Below are 15,381 nucleotides of genomic sequence, written 5' to 3' on the forward strand. Positions count from 1 at the left end.
CAGATCGCGCATTTTATTTATTTATTTATATATATATATATATATATATATATATATATATATATATATATATGTTTTGTTATCCTGAAAATAATCTGCATCGCAAACGTGACTATGTGCACCTGTATATGCTATGTGATTTCACTGCAGTGTATCCCAGATTTTTCTCTCACTGTATACTGTACCCTAGGGGACTAGGTGCGTCTGGGTCAATGTATAGTGCACCACAGTATTTACCTATTATGTGTAGTCTACTGTGTACTCAGTCACATAATACCGGATTTATTTGCAGGTGTTCTGTACTGGGTACTCAGTCACATGCTAACGGATTTATTTGCAGGTATTGGCCCTCATTCCGAGTTGATCGCTCGTTGCCGTTTTTTGCAGCATAGCGATCAGACTAAAAATCAGCTGTTCTGCGCATGCGTACGGGCTGCAGTACGCACGCGCGAAGTACTTTCACACAAAACTTTGCAGTTTTACACAAGGTCGAGCGACGCTTTTCTGTCGCTTTGTTGATCGGTGAGTGATTGACAGGAAGTGGGTGTTTCTGGGTGGTAACTGCCCGTTTTCAGGGCGTGCTAAAAAAACGCAGGCGTGACATGTAAAAACGCTGGAGTGGCTGGAGAAACGGGGGAGTGGCTGGCCGAACGCAGGGCGTGTTTATGACGTCAAACCAGGAACTAAACAGACTGCAGTCATCGCAAGCTAGGAATAAGTCTTGAGTCACTCTGAAACTGCATGAAATCCTAAGTGGATGCTGGGGACTCCGTCAGGACCATGGGGAATAGCGGCTCCGCAGGAGACAGGGCACAAAAATAAAGCTTTAGGATCAGGTGGTGTGTACTGGCTCCTCCCCCTATGACCCTCCTCCAAGCCTCAGTTAGGTTTTTGTGCCCGTCCGAGCAGGGTGCAATCTAGGTGGCTCTCTTAAAGTGCTGCTTAGAAAAAGTTTTTTAGGTTTTTTATTTTCAGTGAGTCCTGCTGGCAACAGGCTCACTGCATCGAGGGACTTAGGGGAGAGAATTTCAACTCACCTGCGTGCAGGATGGATTGGATTCTTAGGCTACTGGACACCATTAGCTCCAGAGGGAGTCGGAACACAGGTCTCGCCCTGGGGTTCGTCTCGGAGCCGCGCCGCCGACCCCCCTTACAGATGCTGAAGATTGAAGGTCCGGAAACAGGCGGCAGAAGGCTTTTCAGTCTTCATGAAGGTAGCGCACAGCACTGCAGCTGTGCGCCATTGTTGTCACACACTTCACACCAAGCGGTCACGGAGGGTGCAGGGCGCTGCTGGGGGCGCCCTGGGCAGCAATATTTTATTACCTTAAGGCAAAAGAATACATCACATATAGCCATTAAGGCTATATGTATGTATTTAACCCATGCCACTTATCTAAATCCACGGGAGGAAAGCCCGCCGAAATAGGGGGCGGGGCTTATTCTCCTCAGCACACAGCGCCATTTTCCTGCTCAGCTCCGCTGTGAGGAAGGCTCCCAGGACTCTCCCCTGCACTGCACTACAGAAACAGGGTAAAACAGAGAGGGGGGGCATTTTTTGGCGATATACTGGATATATTTAAGCTGCTATAAGGAACAACACTTATATAAGGTTGTTCCCATATATATTATAGCGCTTGGGTGTGTGCTGGCAAACTCTCCCTCTGTCTCCCCAAAGGGCTAGTGGGGTCCTGTCTTCGATAAGAGCATTCCCTGTGTGTCTGCTGTGTGTCGGTACGTGTGTGTCGACATGTATGAGGACGATGTTGGCGTGGAGGCAGAGCAATTGCCGATAATGGTGATGTCACCCCCCAGGGAGTCGACACCGGAATGGATGGCTTTGTTTATGGAATTACGTGATAATGTCAGCACATTACAAAAATCAGTTGACGACATGAGACGGCCGGCAAACCAGTTAGTACCTGCCCAGGCGTCTCAGACACCGTCAGGGGCTGTAAAGCGCCCTTTACCTCAGTCGGTCGACACAGACACAGACACTGAATCTAGTGTCGACGGTGATGAAACAAACGTATTTTCAAGTAGGGCCACACGTTATATGATCACGGCAATGAAGGAGGCTTTGCATATCTCTGATGCTGCAAGTACCACAAAAAGGGGTATTATGTGGGGGGTGAAAAAACTACCTGTAGTTTTTCCTGAATCAGAGGAATTAAATGATGTATGTGATGAAGCGTGGTTTAACCCAGATAGAAAAATGCTAATTTCAAAAAAGTTATTAGCATTATACCCTTTCCCGCCAGAGGTTAGGGCGCGCTGGGAAACACCCCCTAGGGTGGATAAGGCGCTCACACGCTTATCAAAACAAGTGGCGTTACCGTCTCCGGATACGGCCGCCCTCAAGGATCCAGCAGATAGGAGACTGGAAACTACCCTAAAAAGTATATACACACATACTGGTGTTATACTGCGACCGGCCATCGCCTCAGCCTGGATGTGCAGTGCTGGGGTCGTCTGGTTGGATTCCCTGACTGAAAATATTGATACCCTGGATAGGGACAGTATTTTATTGACTATAGAGCAATTAAAGGATGCTTTCCTTTATATGCGAGATGCGCAGAGAGATATTTGCACTCTGGCATCGAGAGTAAATGCGATGTCCATATCTGCCAGAAGGAGTTTATGGACGCGACAGTGGTCAGGTGATGCGGATTCCAAACGACATATGGAAGTATTGCCGTATAAAGGGGAGGAATTATTTGGCGTCGGTCTATCGGATCTGGTGGCCACGGCAACTGCCGGAAAATCCACCTTTTTACCTCAGACCCCCTCCCAACAGAAAAAGACACCGTCTTTTCAGCCGCAGTCCTTTCGGTCCTATAAGAACAAGCGGACAAAAGGACAGTCATATCTGCCTAGGGGCAGAGGAAGGGGTAAGAGAGGCCAGCAAGCAGCCCCTGCCCAGGAACAGAAGCCCTCCCAGGGTTCTGCAAAGCCCTCAGCATGACGCTGGGGCCTTACAAGCGGACTCAGGAACGGTGGGGGGTCGACTCAAGAATTTCAGCGCACAGTGGGCTTGCTCACAGGTGGACCCCTGGATTCTGCAGGTAGTATCTCAGGGTTACAGGTTGGAATTCGAGAAGTCTCCCCCTCGCCGGTTCCTAAAGTCTGCTTTGCCAACGTCTCCCTCAGACAGGGAGACGGTATTGGAAGCCATTCACAAGCTGTTTGCTCAGCAGGTGATAGTCAAGGTACCCCTCCTACAACAGGGAAAGGGGTATTACTCCACGCTATTTGTGGTACCGAAGCCGGGCGGCTCGGTAAAACCTATTCTAAATCTGAAATCTTTGAACCTGTACATACAAAAATTCAAGTTCAAGATGGAGTCACTCAGAGCAGTGATAGCGAATCTGGAAGAAGGGGACTTTATGGTGTCCCTGGACATAAAGGATGCTTACCTGCATGTCCCAATTTGCCCTTCACATCAAGGGTACCTCAGGTTCGTGGTGCAAAACTGTCATTATCAGTTTCAGACGCTGCCGTTTGGATTGTCCACGGCACCTCGGGTCTTTACCAAGGTAATGGCCGAAATGATGATTCTTCTGCGAAGAAGAGGCGTATTAATTATCCCTTACTTGGACGATCTCCTGATAAGGGCAAGGTCCAGAGAACAGCTGGAGGACGGAGTAGCACTAACCCAAGTAGTGCTGCAACAACACGGGTGGATTCTGAATTTTCCAAAATCTCAGTTGACCCCGACAACACGTCTGCTGTTCTTGGGAATGATTCTGGACACGGTTCAGAAAAAGGCGTTTCTTCCGGAGGAGAAAGCCAGGGAGTTATCCGAACTTGTCAGGAACCTCCTAAAACCAGGGACAGTGTCTGTACATCAATGCACAAGAGTCCTGGGAAAGATGGTGGCTTCTTACGAAGCGATTCCATTCGGCAGATTCCACGCACGAACTTTTCAGTGGGATCTGCTGGACAAATGGTCCGGATCGCATCTGCAGATGCATCAGCGGATAACCTTATCGCCACGGACAAGGGTGTCTCTTCTGTGGTGGTTGCAGAGTGCTCATCTGTTAGAGGGCTGCAGATTCGGCATACAGGACTGGGTCCTGGTGACCACGGATGCCAGTCTGAGAGGCTGGGGAGCGGTCACACAAGGAAGAAACTTCCAGGGAGTATGGTCAAGCCTGGAGATGTCTCTTCACATAAATATACTGGAGCTAAGAGCGATTTACAATGCTCCAAGTCTGGCAAAACCCCTGCTTCAGGGTCAGCCGGTGTTGATCCAGTCGGACAACATCACGGCAGTCGCCCACGTAAACAGACAGGGCGGCACAAGAAGCAGGACAGCAATGGCAGAAGCTGCAAGGATTCTTCGCTGGGCGGAAGATCATGTGATAGCACTGTCAGCAGTATTCATTCCGGGAGTGGACAACTGGGAAGCAGACTTCCTCAGCAGACACGATCTACACCCGGGAGAGTGGGGACTTCATCCAGAAGTCTTCCACATGATTGTGAACCGTTGGGAAAAACCAATGGTGGATATGATGGCGTCCCGCCTCAACAAAAAACTGGACAGGTATTGCGCCAGGTCAAGAGATCCTCAGGCAATAGCTGTGGACGCTCTGGTAACACCGTGGGTGTTCCAGTCAGTGTATGTGTTCCCTCCTCTGCCTCTCATACCAAAAGTACTGAGAATTATACGGCAGAAGGGAGTAAGAACGATACTAGTGGCTCCGGATTGGCCAAGAAGAACTTGGTACCCGGAACTTCAAGAGATGCTCACGGAGGATCCGTGGCCTCTACCTCTAAGACGGGACCTGCTTCAGCAGGGACCGTGTCTATTCCAAGACTTACCGCGGCTGCGTTTGACGGCATGGCGGTTGAACGCCGAGTTCTAAAGGAAAAAGGCATTCCGGAAGAGGTCATTCCTACACTGGTAAAAGCCAGGAAGGAGGTGACTGCACAACATTATCACCGCATTTGGAGAAAATATGTTGCGTGGTGTGAGGCCAGGAAGGCCCCACGGAGGAATTTCAACTGGGTCGATTCCTACATTTCCTGCAAACAGGATTGTCTATGGGCCTCAAATTGGGGTCCATTAAGGTTCAAATTTCGGCCCTGTCGATTTTCTTCCAGAAAGAATTGGCTTCAGTTCCTGAAGTCCAGACTTTTGTAAAAGGAGTACTACATATACAGCCCCCGGTTGTGCCCCCAGTGGCACCGTGGGATCTTAATGTAGTCTTGGATTTTCTCAAATCCCATTGGTTTGAGCCGCTCAAATCGGTGGAGCTGAAGTATCTCACATGGAAAGTAACCATGCTACTGGCCCTGGCTTCAGCCAGGAGAGTATCAGAATTGGCGGCTTTATCATATAAGAGCCCATATCTGATTTTCCATACGGACAGGGCAGAACTGCGGACGCGTCCTCATTTTCTGCCTAAGGTGGTGTCAGCGTTTCACCTGAACCAGCCTATTGTGGTGCCTGCGGCTACTAGCGAGTTGGAGGATTCCAAGTTGTTGGACGTGGTCCGGGCATTGAAAATATATATTTCAAGAACGGCGGGAGTCAGAAAGTCTGACTCACTGCTTATATTGTATGCACCCAACAAGATGGGTGCTCCTGCTTCTAAGCAGACGATTGCTCGTTGGATTTGTAGCACAATTCAACTTGCACATTCTGTGGCAGGCTTGCCACAACCTAAATCTGTCAAGGCCCATTCCACAAGGAAAGTGGGCTCATCCTGGGCGGCTGCCCGGGGAGTCTCGGCATTACAACTCTGCCGAGCTGCTACTTGGTCAGGGGCAAATACGTTTGCAAAATTCTACAAATTTGATACCCTGGCTGAGGAGGACCTTGAGTTCTCTCATTCGGTGCTGCAGAGTCATCCGCACTCTCCCGCCCGTTTGGGAGCTTTGGTATAATCCCCATGGTCCTGACGGAGTCCCCAGCATCCACTTAGGACGTTAGAGAAAATAAGAATTTACTTACCGATAATTCTATTTCTCGTAGTCCGTAGTGGATGCTGGGCGCCCATCCCAAGTGCGGATTGTCTGCAATACTTGTACATAGTTATTGTTACAAAAAAATCGGGTTGTTATTTGTTGTGAGCCGTCTGTTCAGAGGCTCCTACGTTTGTCATACTGTTAACTGGGTTCAGATCACAGGTTGTACAGTGTGATTGGTGTGGCTGGTATGAGTCTTACCCGGGGTTCAATATCCTTCCTTATTGTGTACGCTCGTCCGGGCACAGTATCCTAACTGAGGCTTGGAGGAGGGTCATAGGGGGAGGAGCCAGTACACACCACCTGATCCTAAAGCTTTATTTTTGTGCCCTGTCTCCTGCGGAGCCGCTATTCCCCATGGTCCTGACGGAGTCCCCAGCATCCACTACGGACTACGAGAAATAGAATTATCGGTAAGTAAATTCTTATTTTTTAGTTGCAGAACTGATAACCTTTCGATCGCACTTCTGCTAAGATACACTCCCTGAGGGCAGCGGCCTAGCGTTTGCATTGCTGCTAAAAGCAGCTAGCGAGCGATCAACTCGGAATGAGGGCCTTTGTACTCTGGCTTCATCGTACTAAACCACCCTCTGTCACATTTGTGTATAATGTTTAACATGTGGGGCAGTAAATCTGGGGACGCTCCTGCATCTTGCAGAGCAAGCGTAATGGATTTACCTGAGGGGGAAGTTTTGTGCGATGGTCTGTGTACTGTGTCTCATACATCTCCCAGTCAGTCCGCAGCTCCTGTTATCAATCAGGAGCCAACCTGGGCTGCGTTCTCAAACCTACTGGATACTCTAGTTGAACGCTTTATGCCCCCTTTGGGACCACCTGTAACATTACAGTCACTGATGTCCCTATGGTTACTCCGCTATGAGCGAGAAAATTTTGTCTCACAGGTTGTAGCGTATGACTCATTCCTTGGTCAGGCAAAACCCTATTCCAGGTCACTCTCGTGTCTCTGGGTCATCTCAGCGGGGCTGCTTCCTCCTCCCTATCCAGTAATCTCTGCTGTTTTATCTGACTAGTGGGGGGAACATGCTGCCTGTCAGTCCCTATATTAGGTGTTTCTGACAAGGATTTTCCATTGCTAAAGGATACCACTGCCCTTATGGTTACTAGTAAGCAAATCCTACAAATCACTGATGATGAGGATTCCACTACTGTGGTTAAGCACACTATGTTCACACGTCAGAGGGTAATTAAAAACTCTGTTACCACAATCTGACCATTAGGTGAACATCAGACAACACCCCTGATGTAATTCAGGGAAGACATTCCCCCTGTCTACATCGGGCATTACAGATGGGTCCACGGTTATCTTGACTAGTTTGCTGTGCCTAGGCACAACATGGTTTATTAACATAAACCCTTCATCTATTGTTCTCAGCTGCAATACAATACAGAGAACAATACAGCAGAGGATTAAGTCATTACAGCAGGGGATTAAGTCCGACTGGCCAGTCTCTGTTAATCCTATTAAAGGTCAAGATAAACGTGGACCCATAGATATCCTCTCCCTGCAGAGTTACTGTATATAACAAGCGGGTTATTCACTGCTAGTGAACTAATGTGTCGTCCACTCTGCCTGTCACCACCGTCCCCTCACTGTAGGAACCGACAGATAAGCGTGTGGAGGGATGCATGAAGTCTATTACTCCCTTACAGGTTTTGTACATAGACCACAATTGCGTCTTCTTGGGGCTGCAAAATAGATTAATGACTGGATCAGGCATTAGGGGAAGAGCTGCCCGAGGATATATCTGACAAGGCCAGACATTCCCTGTCTCACAATACCACCGCCACCTCTTTTACACCAGGAGGCATCCCCTGAGACGGGTGTGTTGGCTGCCAAGGAGTCTAATACGTCTGTCCTGGCTCGCCATATTCTGTGGTTGAGGTCATGGAAGGTGGAACTGGACTCCAAAAGTCCTTGGAGGTATTCCCCTTTACAGGGGACATCTTATTTGGGGAAGACCTAATTGAAAATTGCGTCTGAATTGGGGGATACTATGACTGCTTTTCTCCCAATTGCTACTCCTTCCTGTACGGAAGGCGAAAGGTACCACTTTTCCCTGCTTTTGGCCTTAAGGGAAAGCGAAGGTCAGGCATACCCGAGATTATCTTGTGCTCTCAAAAACCACTAAGCCCAAAGCCTAATAATCCTGGGCTGGTCATCAGCCTGCTTCTCATGACAAGCCTGCTGCATGACGGGGCATGCCTCCCCCTGGGGGACCCCAGGGTGGGAGGCCGACTTCTACGATTCACCCAGGTCTGGTTAATGACCACTTCAGACACATGGGTGTGTGAAGTTGCCTCTCACGGGTACGCAGTCTCTTTTAAGAGAAGTCCCCCTCACCAGTTTGGATCCCTTAAAGGCGCATGCTCTATAAATGGTTGTGCGTTCCCTCCTGGATACAGGAGTGGTAGTGCCGGTACCTCTGTCCCAGAGAGGCAGAGAATACTACTCGACCCTGTTTCTAGTCCCGAAACCCAATGGGTCTTTCCGGCCTATACCCAACCTCAAATCACTGAACAAGTTTGTGAGAGTGTCCAAGTTCCGTATGGAAACACTGCACTCAATTGTACTGGACATGTAACCTGGAGACTATATGGTGTTCCTGGATATATGAGATGCTTACCTGCATATACCTATTGCCGTATTGCATCAGCAATATCTGCGGTTTGCTGTTGGCAACCTTCACTATCAATTCCAGGCTCTGCCGTTTGGACTGGCCACGGCCCCTCGGATCTTCAGCAAGGTTATGGCCATGCTGACGGCTCATCTCCGTCGCCAGGAAGTCAGGATCCTGCCGTATCTGGATGACTTGCTGATCCTGGTGATCTCCCACGATGCCCTCAGTCATCTGGAACTGACTGTACCCTTCCTACAAGCCCACGGGTGGCTCGTTAACTGGAAGAAGTCTTCGCCGGTCCCTGCTCTGAGCATGGTGCACCTGGGGGCACTGCAGGACACACACAGCCATAGACTGTTTCTAACTCCAGAGAAAGTCCTGAAATTTCAGGACAGGATGAGATACTTCCTCTCTCGCCCAGGAGTGTCGATGCACTCGGCGATGCAAGTACTAGGCCTCATGGTGTCATTTTACGACATGGTAGAGTACGCTCAATTTCATTCCCGCCCTCTACAGCAGTTAATCCTTTCCAAGTGGAATGGCCTGCCTCATCGGATCAGGTCTCAAATGATATCCTTGACTACAGAGGTTCGTTTGTCGCTGACCTGGGGGCTACAGGGGCCGTCCCTTCTGGATCCCCAACTGGGTCCTACTGACTACGGACGCCCTGTCTGAGGGGTTGGGGCGCAGTGCTGGAGCATCACACTCTCCAGGGTTTGTGGACCAAGGAGGAATCTCTCCTCCCGATAAACATTCTGGTACTGCGGGCAGTGTTCAATGCTTTGACTCTTGCTCTGATTCAGGACAGGCCTGTTCAAGTACCATCAGACAATGCCACCACGGTGGCATATATAAACTTTCAAGGCGGCACTCGAAACCGCATGGCAATGATGGAAGTGTCAAAAATCTTTCGTTGGGCGGAACGCCATCTGCCAGCAATATTGGCAGTGTTCATTCCGGGAGTACTCAACTGGGAAGCGGATTTCCTCAGTCGTCAGGACGTGCACACCGGAGAGTGGAGTCTCATGAGGAAGTCTTTCAACTCCTAGTGGACAAGTGGGGTCTACCAGATGTAGACCTCATGGCGTCTCGACACAATCAAAGTTCCGGTCTTCAGATCAAGGACAAGGGATCCTCAAGCAGCCTTCGTGGATGCACTGGCAATTCCATGGAACTTTCAGCTGTCCTACATGTTTCCTCCAGTGTCACTCCTGCCCAGGGTACTACGGAAGTTCAAGCAAGAAGGAAGAATACTACTTCTAGTCGCTCCTGCGTGGCCCAGTCGGCATTGGTTCTCAGACCTGCAGGGTCTATCGATAGTGCGTCCTCTTCTACTTCCTCAACGCCCAGACCTCCTTGTTCAGGGCCCTTGTGTCTACCTGGACCTGGCGAGGCTGGCTTTGACGGCGTGGCTCTTGAAGCTTCACCCCTGAGGGCCAAAGGATTCTCCTAGGTGGTTATCCAAACTATGCTAAAGGCCCGCAAACTGGCTTCTGCACGGATTTATTATAGGGTCTGGAATTCTTACTTCACCTGGTGTGCTGCTAAGAATTACGATGCTTACAAATTTAGTACTTCCAGACTTCTTACTTTTTTGCAACAAGGCCTGGATTTAGGACTTCGTCTGGCCTCCCTCAAGATTCACATATCTGCCTTGTCGGTGTGGTTTCAGAGAAAAATTGCATCTATGCCTGATGTTCATACATTCGCTCAGGGCGTACTGCGGATTCAGCCTCCCTATGTCCCTCCTGTGGCTCCATGGGATTTGTCTGTTGTCCTGAATTCCCTGCAAGAGTCTCCATTTGAAACTCTTGAGTCAGTGAACCTTAAATGGCTTATGGCTAAGGTCCTTTTCTTATTGGCTATTGCCTCTGCCAGAAGAGTATTGGACTTGAGCGCTTTGTCCTGTCATCCACCCTTTTTGATATTTCATCGTGACCGGGCAGTTCTCTGAACTTGCCCCGGTTATTTACCTAAGGGTGGTGTCATCGTTTCACCAAAGAGCAGGTTTTGGATGTGGTAAGGGCTCTCCGTATATATGTGGACAGGACTCTATCAGGAGGTCAGATACCCTTTTTGTACTATTTGGTTTCCACAAGCGTGGCTGGCATGGGAATAAGCAAACCATGGCCAGATGGATTAAAATGGTGATTGCACCAGCTTATGTGCAGGCTGGGCTCCCAGCTCCTGCTGCTATTAAAGCCCATTCTACTCGGTCTGTTGGACCTTCTTGGGCGGCCCGCCATGGCGCGTCCTCAGAACGATTGTGCAAGGCAACTACGTGGTCCTCAGTGAACACGTTCATTAGGTTCTATGCCTTTGATACTTCTGCCTCCCAGGATGCTTCCTTTGGATGCTGGGTTCTTATACCCGCTAAGGCGCGTCCCCTCCCTTGAGGAACTGCTTTAGGACATCTCTGATGTATTCCGTGTGGAACACAGTGTACACTGCTGCAGAAAAGGAGATTATGGTAGACTTACTATTCTTAAATCTCTTTCTGAGAGGTACACTGGGTTCCACAGGTCGCCCACCCTGACGCGCTTAGCTTCTATGGGTTTGTATGGCATTAGCCACTAGTCCCTTCTCCTGTCGTGAGAACATGGTTCTATGTGACTAACATCTGCCTTCTCTTTTACCTGCTCCTGCATTTGACTGGTTAACAAAACTGAGCTCACAGTACCTGGAGGCGGGGATATAGAGGAGGCCCTGCAATGCATCCTGGGACAGTTTAAAACTTTAGCCTGTTGGTGCTTTTGATCAATATCCATCTCTACAGCCCGATGTATTCCCTGTGGAACCCAGTGTACCTCGCAGAAAGATTTGACCATGGTAAGTCTACTATAAAGCTCCTTTTCCGGACACGTGACACCACAAATAAAGTTCCTTATTACTATGCAGCTGAGAGGTTTTGATCATCTCAAATGCACAAACTGCCAATGCGATATTGGAAAGAGAGGTTCCTTAGGCAATGCGTTTCCTTCTGTAACTGAACTCTTTTGAGGTCTTGAAAAAGGTCTTCAAAAATTCCATTAGAGAATGAAACGCGTTGACTGAGGAATCCTTTGTTTATGCCTTTGAGCCTATTAAAATGAGGAACCTCTGTGAAATGTCCATGTCACTAGACAAAACCGTTTCCAGTGTGCACTGAAGTACGAGCAAGTCACGGAAAGATAAGTGTTACTAACCTACCTTCTGAAGAGCATCTGTGCCATCTCTGTTTGTGCCACCATAAGCTTCAGAGAAAAATTCTAATCTAATTTAATACTTCCAATTGCAGCTCTAGGCTCTGTAAAGTGTGCACTGATTTTCATGGTCCTGCTGGTAGATATTTTAGTTTGGGCTGGACATGGTACATTTTATTTCAGGTTGTGTAACTTTTTATTTCTCCAATTGATAACCATATCTATCTCTGCAGCTTCCTTGCATGCCTGGTACAAATGTAATGGTACCCTACCGGCCCGTATTGTTATCTACCGAGATGGAGTCGGCGACGGTCAGCTTAAAACGGTTGTGAACTATGAAATCCAGCAGTTTATCGACTGCATAACGTCTGCTGGTAAAGATTATAGGTAAGGACTCACTGTGAATGTTCCGCCCACTGAGAGCAGACATTTTTCTCAGATACTTGGGTTACAGAATGAAGTGAAGCTGGTAAATGTTCCTATACAAGTGGTTAAATGTAACTTTTTTTTTTTTTTTTTTGCCATCTCTTTCCAGCCCTAAACTGACAGTAATTGTGGTTAAGAAACGTATAAATGCCAGATTCTTTGGATATTTTGGTGGCAGACTGCAGAATCCACCGCCGGGCACAGTAGTTGATATTGAAGTCACCAGACCTGAATGGTATGTAGGGAAAACAAAGTGGTATGTGCGACTATGGGCTGAATAGACCCTGGAGACAGGGGGACTGGCAGAATTATATTCACTGGGTTCCCGAGTACTGTAGGCTGGGGAAGAGTGCCAGGGAAGGTGCTACTATCGGGATTCACAGTTGTCACATCACATTGGGGTTTGTGGGTTGTTGTTTTTTTATGTTTTGCTAAGCAACCAGTTTCCCTGGTCTTTGTCACCTCCAGCACTCAATGGGCTGACTCTGCTTATTGTAATGCTGTGGTTGAGTCTTTCATTTACTAGAATGTTTGTCTGTGGTTTCCCAGGTATGACTTCTTCATAATCAGCCAATCAGTGAGACAGGGCACAGTGTCCCCAACGCACTACAATGTCGTGCACGACAGCGGAGGGCTGAAACCAGACCATATGCAACGGCTAACCTACAAACTCTGCCATCAGTACTACAACTGGCCTGTATGTCATCTGTACATTGCACTTACTGAGATTCATTGTATGAGTGCAACACTAACCTCCTTCTCCTTTACTTTCCAGGGAGTCATCAGAGTTCCAGCTCCGTGCCAGTATGCCCATAAGCTTGCCTTTCTGGTGGGGCAGAGCATCCACCGGGAGCCGCATAATTCCCTGGCCAGCCTGCTGTACTACCTGTAGCCTTCAGAGAGAGACCATCACCTTCCCTAACTTATAGGAATTGAGGAGTTTTCAGTTTGTTTTTTGGGTGATGCCCATTTGTTGCCAGATGCTTAAAATATTTACCAGAGTTTATTTTATTTTATTTGCACATTTTATTTTGGGTATATTCTTAACGCGGTGTTAGTTGAGCTTCAGTTTAAGGTGGGTAAATATTCTTGAAATTTCACATTTTTCTTTTGATTCAACATGGAAGCGAACTCTTTCATTGCTTAAGAGCTTTCCAAAAATCCCAGCGTTGAGTTCTGTGGGAAACTTTGCATTTGCAATGTATTTCAGGAAACCCTGTCGCTTTTACAAGAACTTGGATTTTTCTAGCAAAAAAAATAGTAAAAATGCTGTGGAAATCAGGCTAGAGCGCCGCTAAAGCTGGAAAAGCGCAATTGTCATACCTGCCGCACAGCAGACCTACAACACGCACTCAGCGTAAACTGCTGCCTCTTCATTCACAGGGAACTCATTGCGTTTATTGAGTTTGAGACCATAAATCTGGCTAACGTGTAAAACCAACAACGCAGAAATTGTTGCTGACTGTGCGGACCCCATGATGTTGGCTTAACTCTGATGTGTGTATGTATCTATATATATGTCTATATATATATATATATATATATATATATATATATATATATATGTGTGTGTATGTGTGTATATATATATATATATATATATATATACATACATACATATACACACACACACACACACACACACACACACATACATACATACAGATGGAGCCACGGTTATCTTGGCCTCTTTGCTGCGCCTAGGCACACCATGGTTTATTCTGACTGCCCAGTCTTGGTTAATCCTACTAAAGGTCAAGATAAACATGGTCCCATCTGTATACACACACAGTCACATGGTAATTGGTTACATGAGGTAAAGGATGGCTAGCAGTCCAAACAGATAAGACGTCTGCTCTTCTGCAAGAGATTCAGTCCACGGAATTGGATCTCCTCTCCAGGCCAGATTACGTTGTGACATTGATATCTGAATAATTATTTTGTTCCACCTCTCATGAATTTTAATGTTTCCCTGAGAAGGGCGCGCTCCGTGCTCACCGAATATCTGCAGCAGTCTGGTCACCTGAATGTCTGACCTGTGCCCTGCTTTATAAATGCAATTATGTTGACATCTGTCAAAGCCTGAGAACATACAGTAAATACCAAACAATAGGATACAGAAGTAATAACCACGGTGAATTCTGTATAGAACTTTCTATTCTAGAGTATTTTACCGGCGCCAGGTTACTCACTGTGATAGAATGTATAATGAATGTAACACACCTAGACACGGGCAGAAGCTTCAGCCTTTACCCTTTATAACTGTTGCAGTTGATGATCTTTAGCAGGCTTTGTAAGTTAAGTTTAGGTGTGTAATATGCTTCACTATTATTTACAAATAGAGTATCAGCAAATGTAGCCCAGATCTGCCATAGTATATTACACGCCGTACATACGTAAGAATTGCCTGAGACTGAGTTATTCGTAATAAAATGTAGTTTTCTTTCATTGCATCCAATTTGTTATCTGCAGTGTGTTTTTTTTTTTCCTCTCAGTTACTATAGCCTTACGGGTTCTCTGTGAGCGTCATAAAATTCTGACCCCTCGGACAACAGTGATCTCAAGCAGCTCCCCTCTTAAGCATTTTGTACACTATGAATGTGTGTAAAGATCTTTCATCATGCATTTGTGTATATATATACACAGTGACGCGGGGGTTCCTGATTACCCAGAAGCCCCCCTGACAGACGAGTGAGGGGCCACCATATTAGTAAGGCCTGAAATTTGTGGTCAGTGGTGACGGGGGGTGAACTACATCATTTTGGCCCCGCTCCCTCCTAATGACATGGTGCCTTGTCCACCTCTGTAGCTGCAAGGTAAGTGTGTATGTACTGGATGTAATATATATTTCTGCTGTAAGGTACACTGGGCTCCACAGGGAATGACATTGGGGTGTAGAGTAGGATATTGATCCGAGGCACCAACAGGCTCAAAGCTTTGACCTTCTTCCCAGAATGCATAGCGCCACCTCCTCTATAACCCCGCCTCCGTGCACAGGAACTCAGTTTTGTAGTTGGTGCCATGCTGTAAGCAGGCATACAACAGGGGGGCCGCTCCAGCAGCCCTAAGAAGAGCTTTTAAAAGAAAAATCAAGACTTCAAGGGCTGCAGCAGAGGCACTGTCTGTGTTAGATATCAGTCAGACATCTCCTGCTGCAGCTC

The 15,381-nt window shown here is 47.6% G+C and overlaps 1 protein-coding gene across 2 annotated transcripts in view; it reads left to right on the top strand.

The window, feature by feature from the left end:
- LOC134994354 (piwi-like protein 1) overlaps nt 1-14,678 on the top strand; it is a 549,333-nt gene extending 534,655 nt beyond the window's left edge. For both annotated transcript variants that reach the window (XM_063950974.1, XM_063950975.1), the window contains 4 exons: nt 12,028-12,181; nt 12,330-12,455; nt 12,770-12,917; nt 12,996-14,678. In XM_063950974.1, the coding sequence (XP_063807044.1) occupies nt 12,028-12,181; nt 12,330-12,455; nt 12,770-12,917; nt 12,996-13,112 (545 nt within the window). In that variant the 3' untranslated portion in view covers nt 13,113-14,678. The remainder of the gene's footprint in view (nt 1-12,027; nt 12,182-12,329; nt 12,456-12,769; nt 12,918-12,995) is intronic.
- Nucleotides 14,679-15,381: the final 703 nt, after the last annotated feature.

Source organism: Pseudophryne corroboree, chromosome 2, assembly GCF_028390025.1.
Source record: "Pseudophryne corroboree isolate aPseCor3 chromosome 2, aPseCor3.hap2, whole genome shotgun sequence".
NCBI lineage: Eukaryota > Metazoa > Chordata > Amphibia > Anura > Myobatrachidae > Pseudophryne > Pseudophryne corroboree.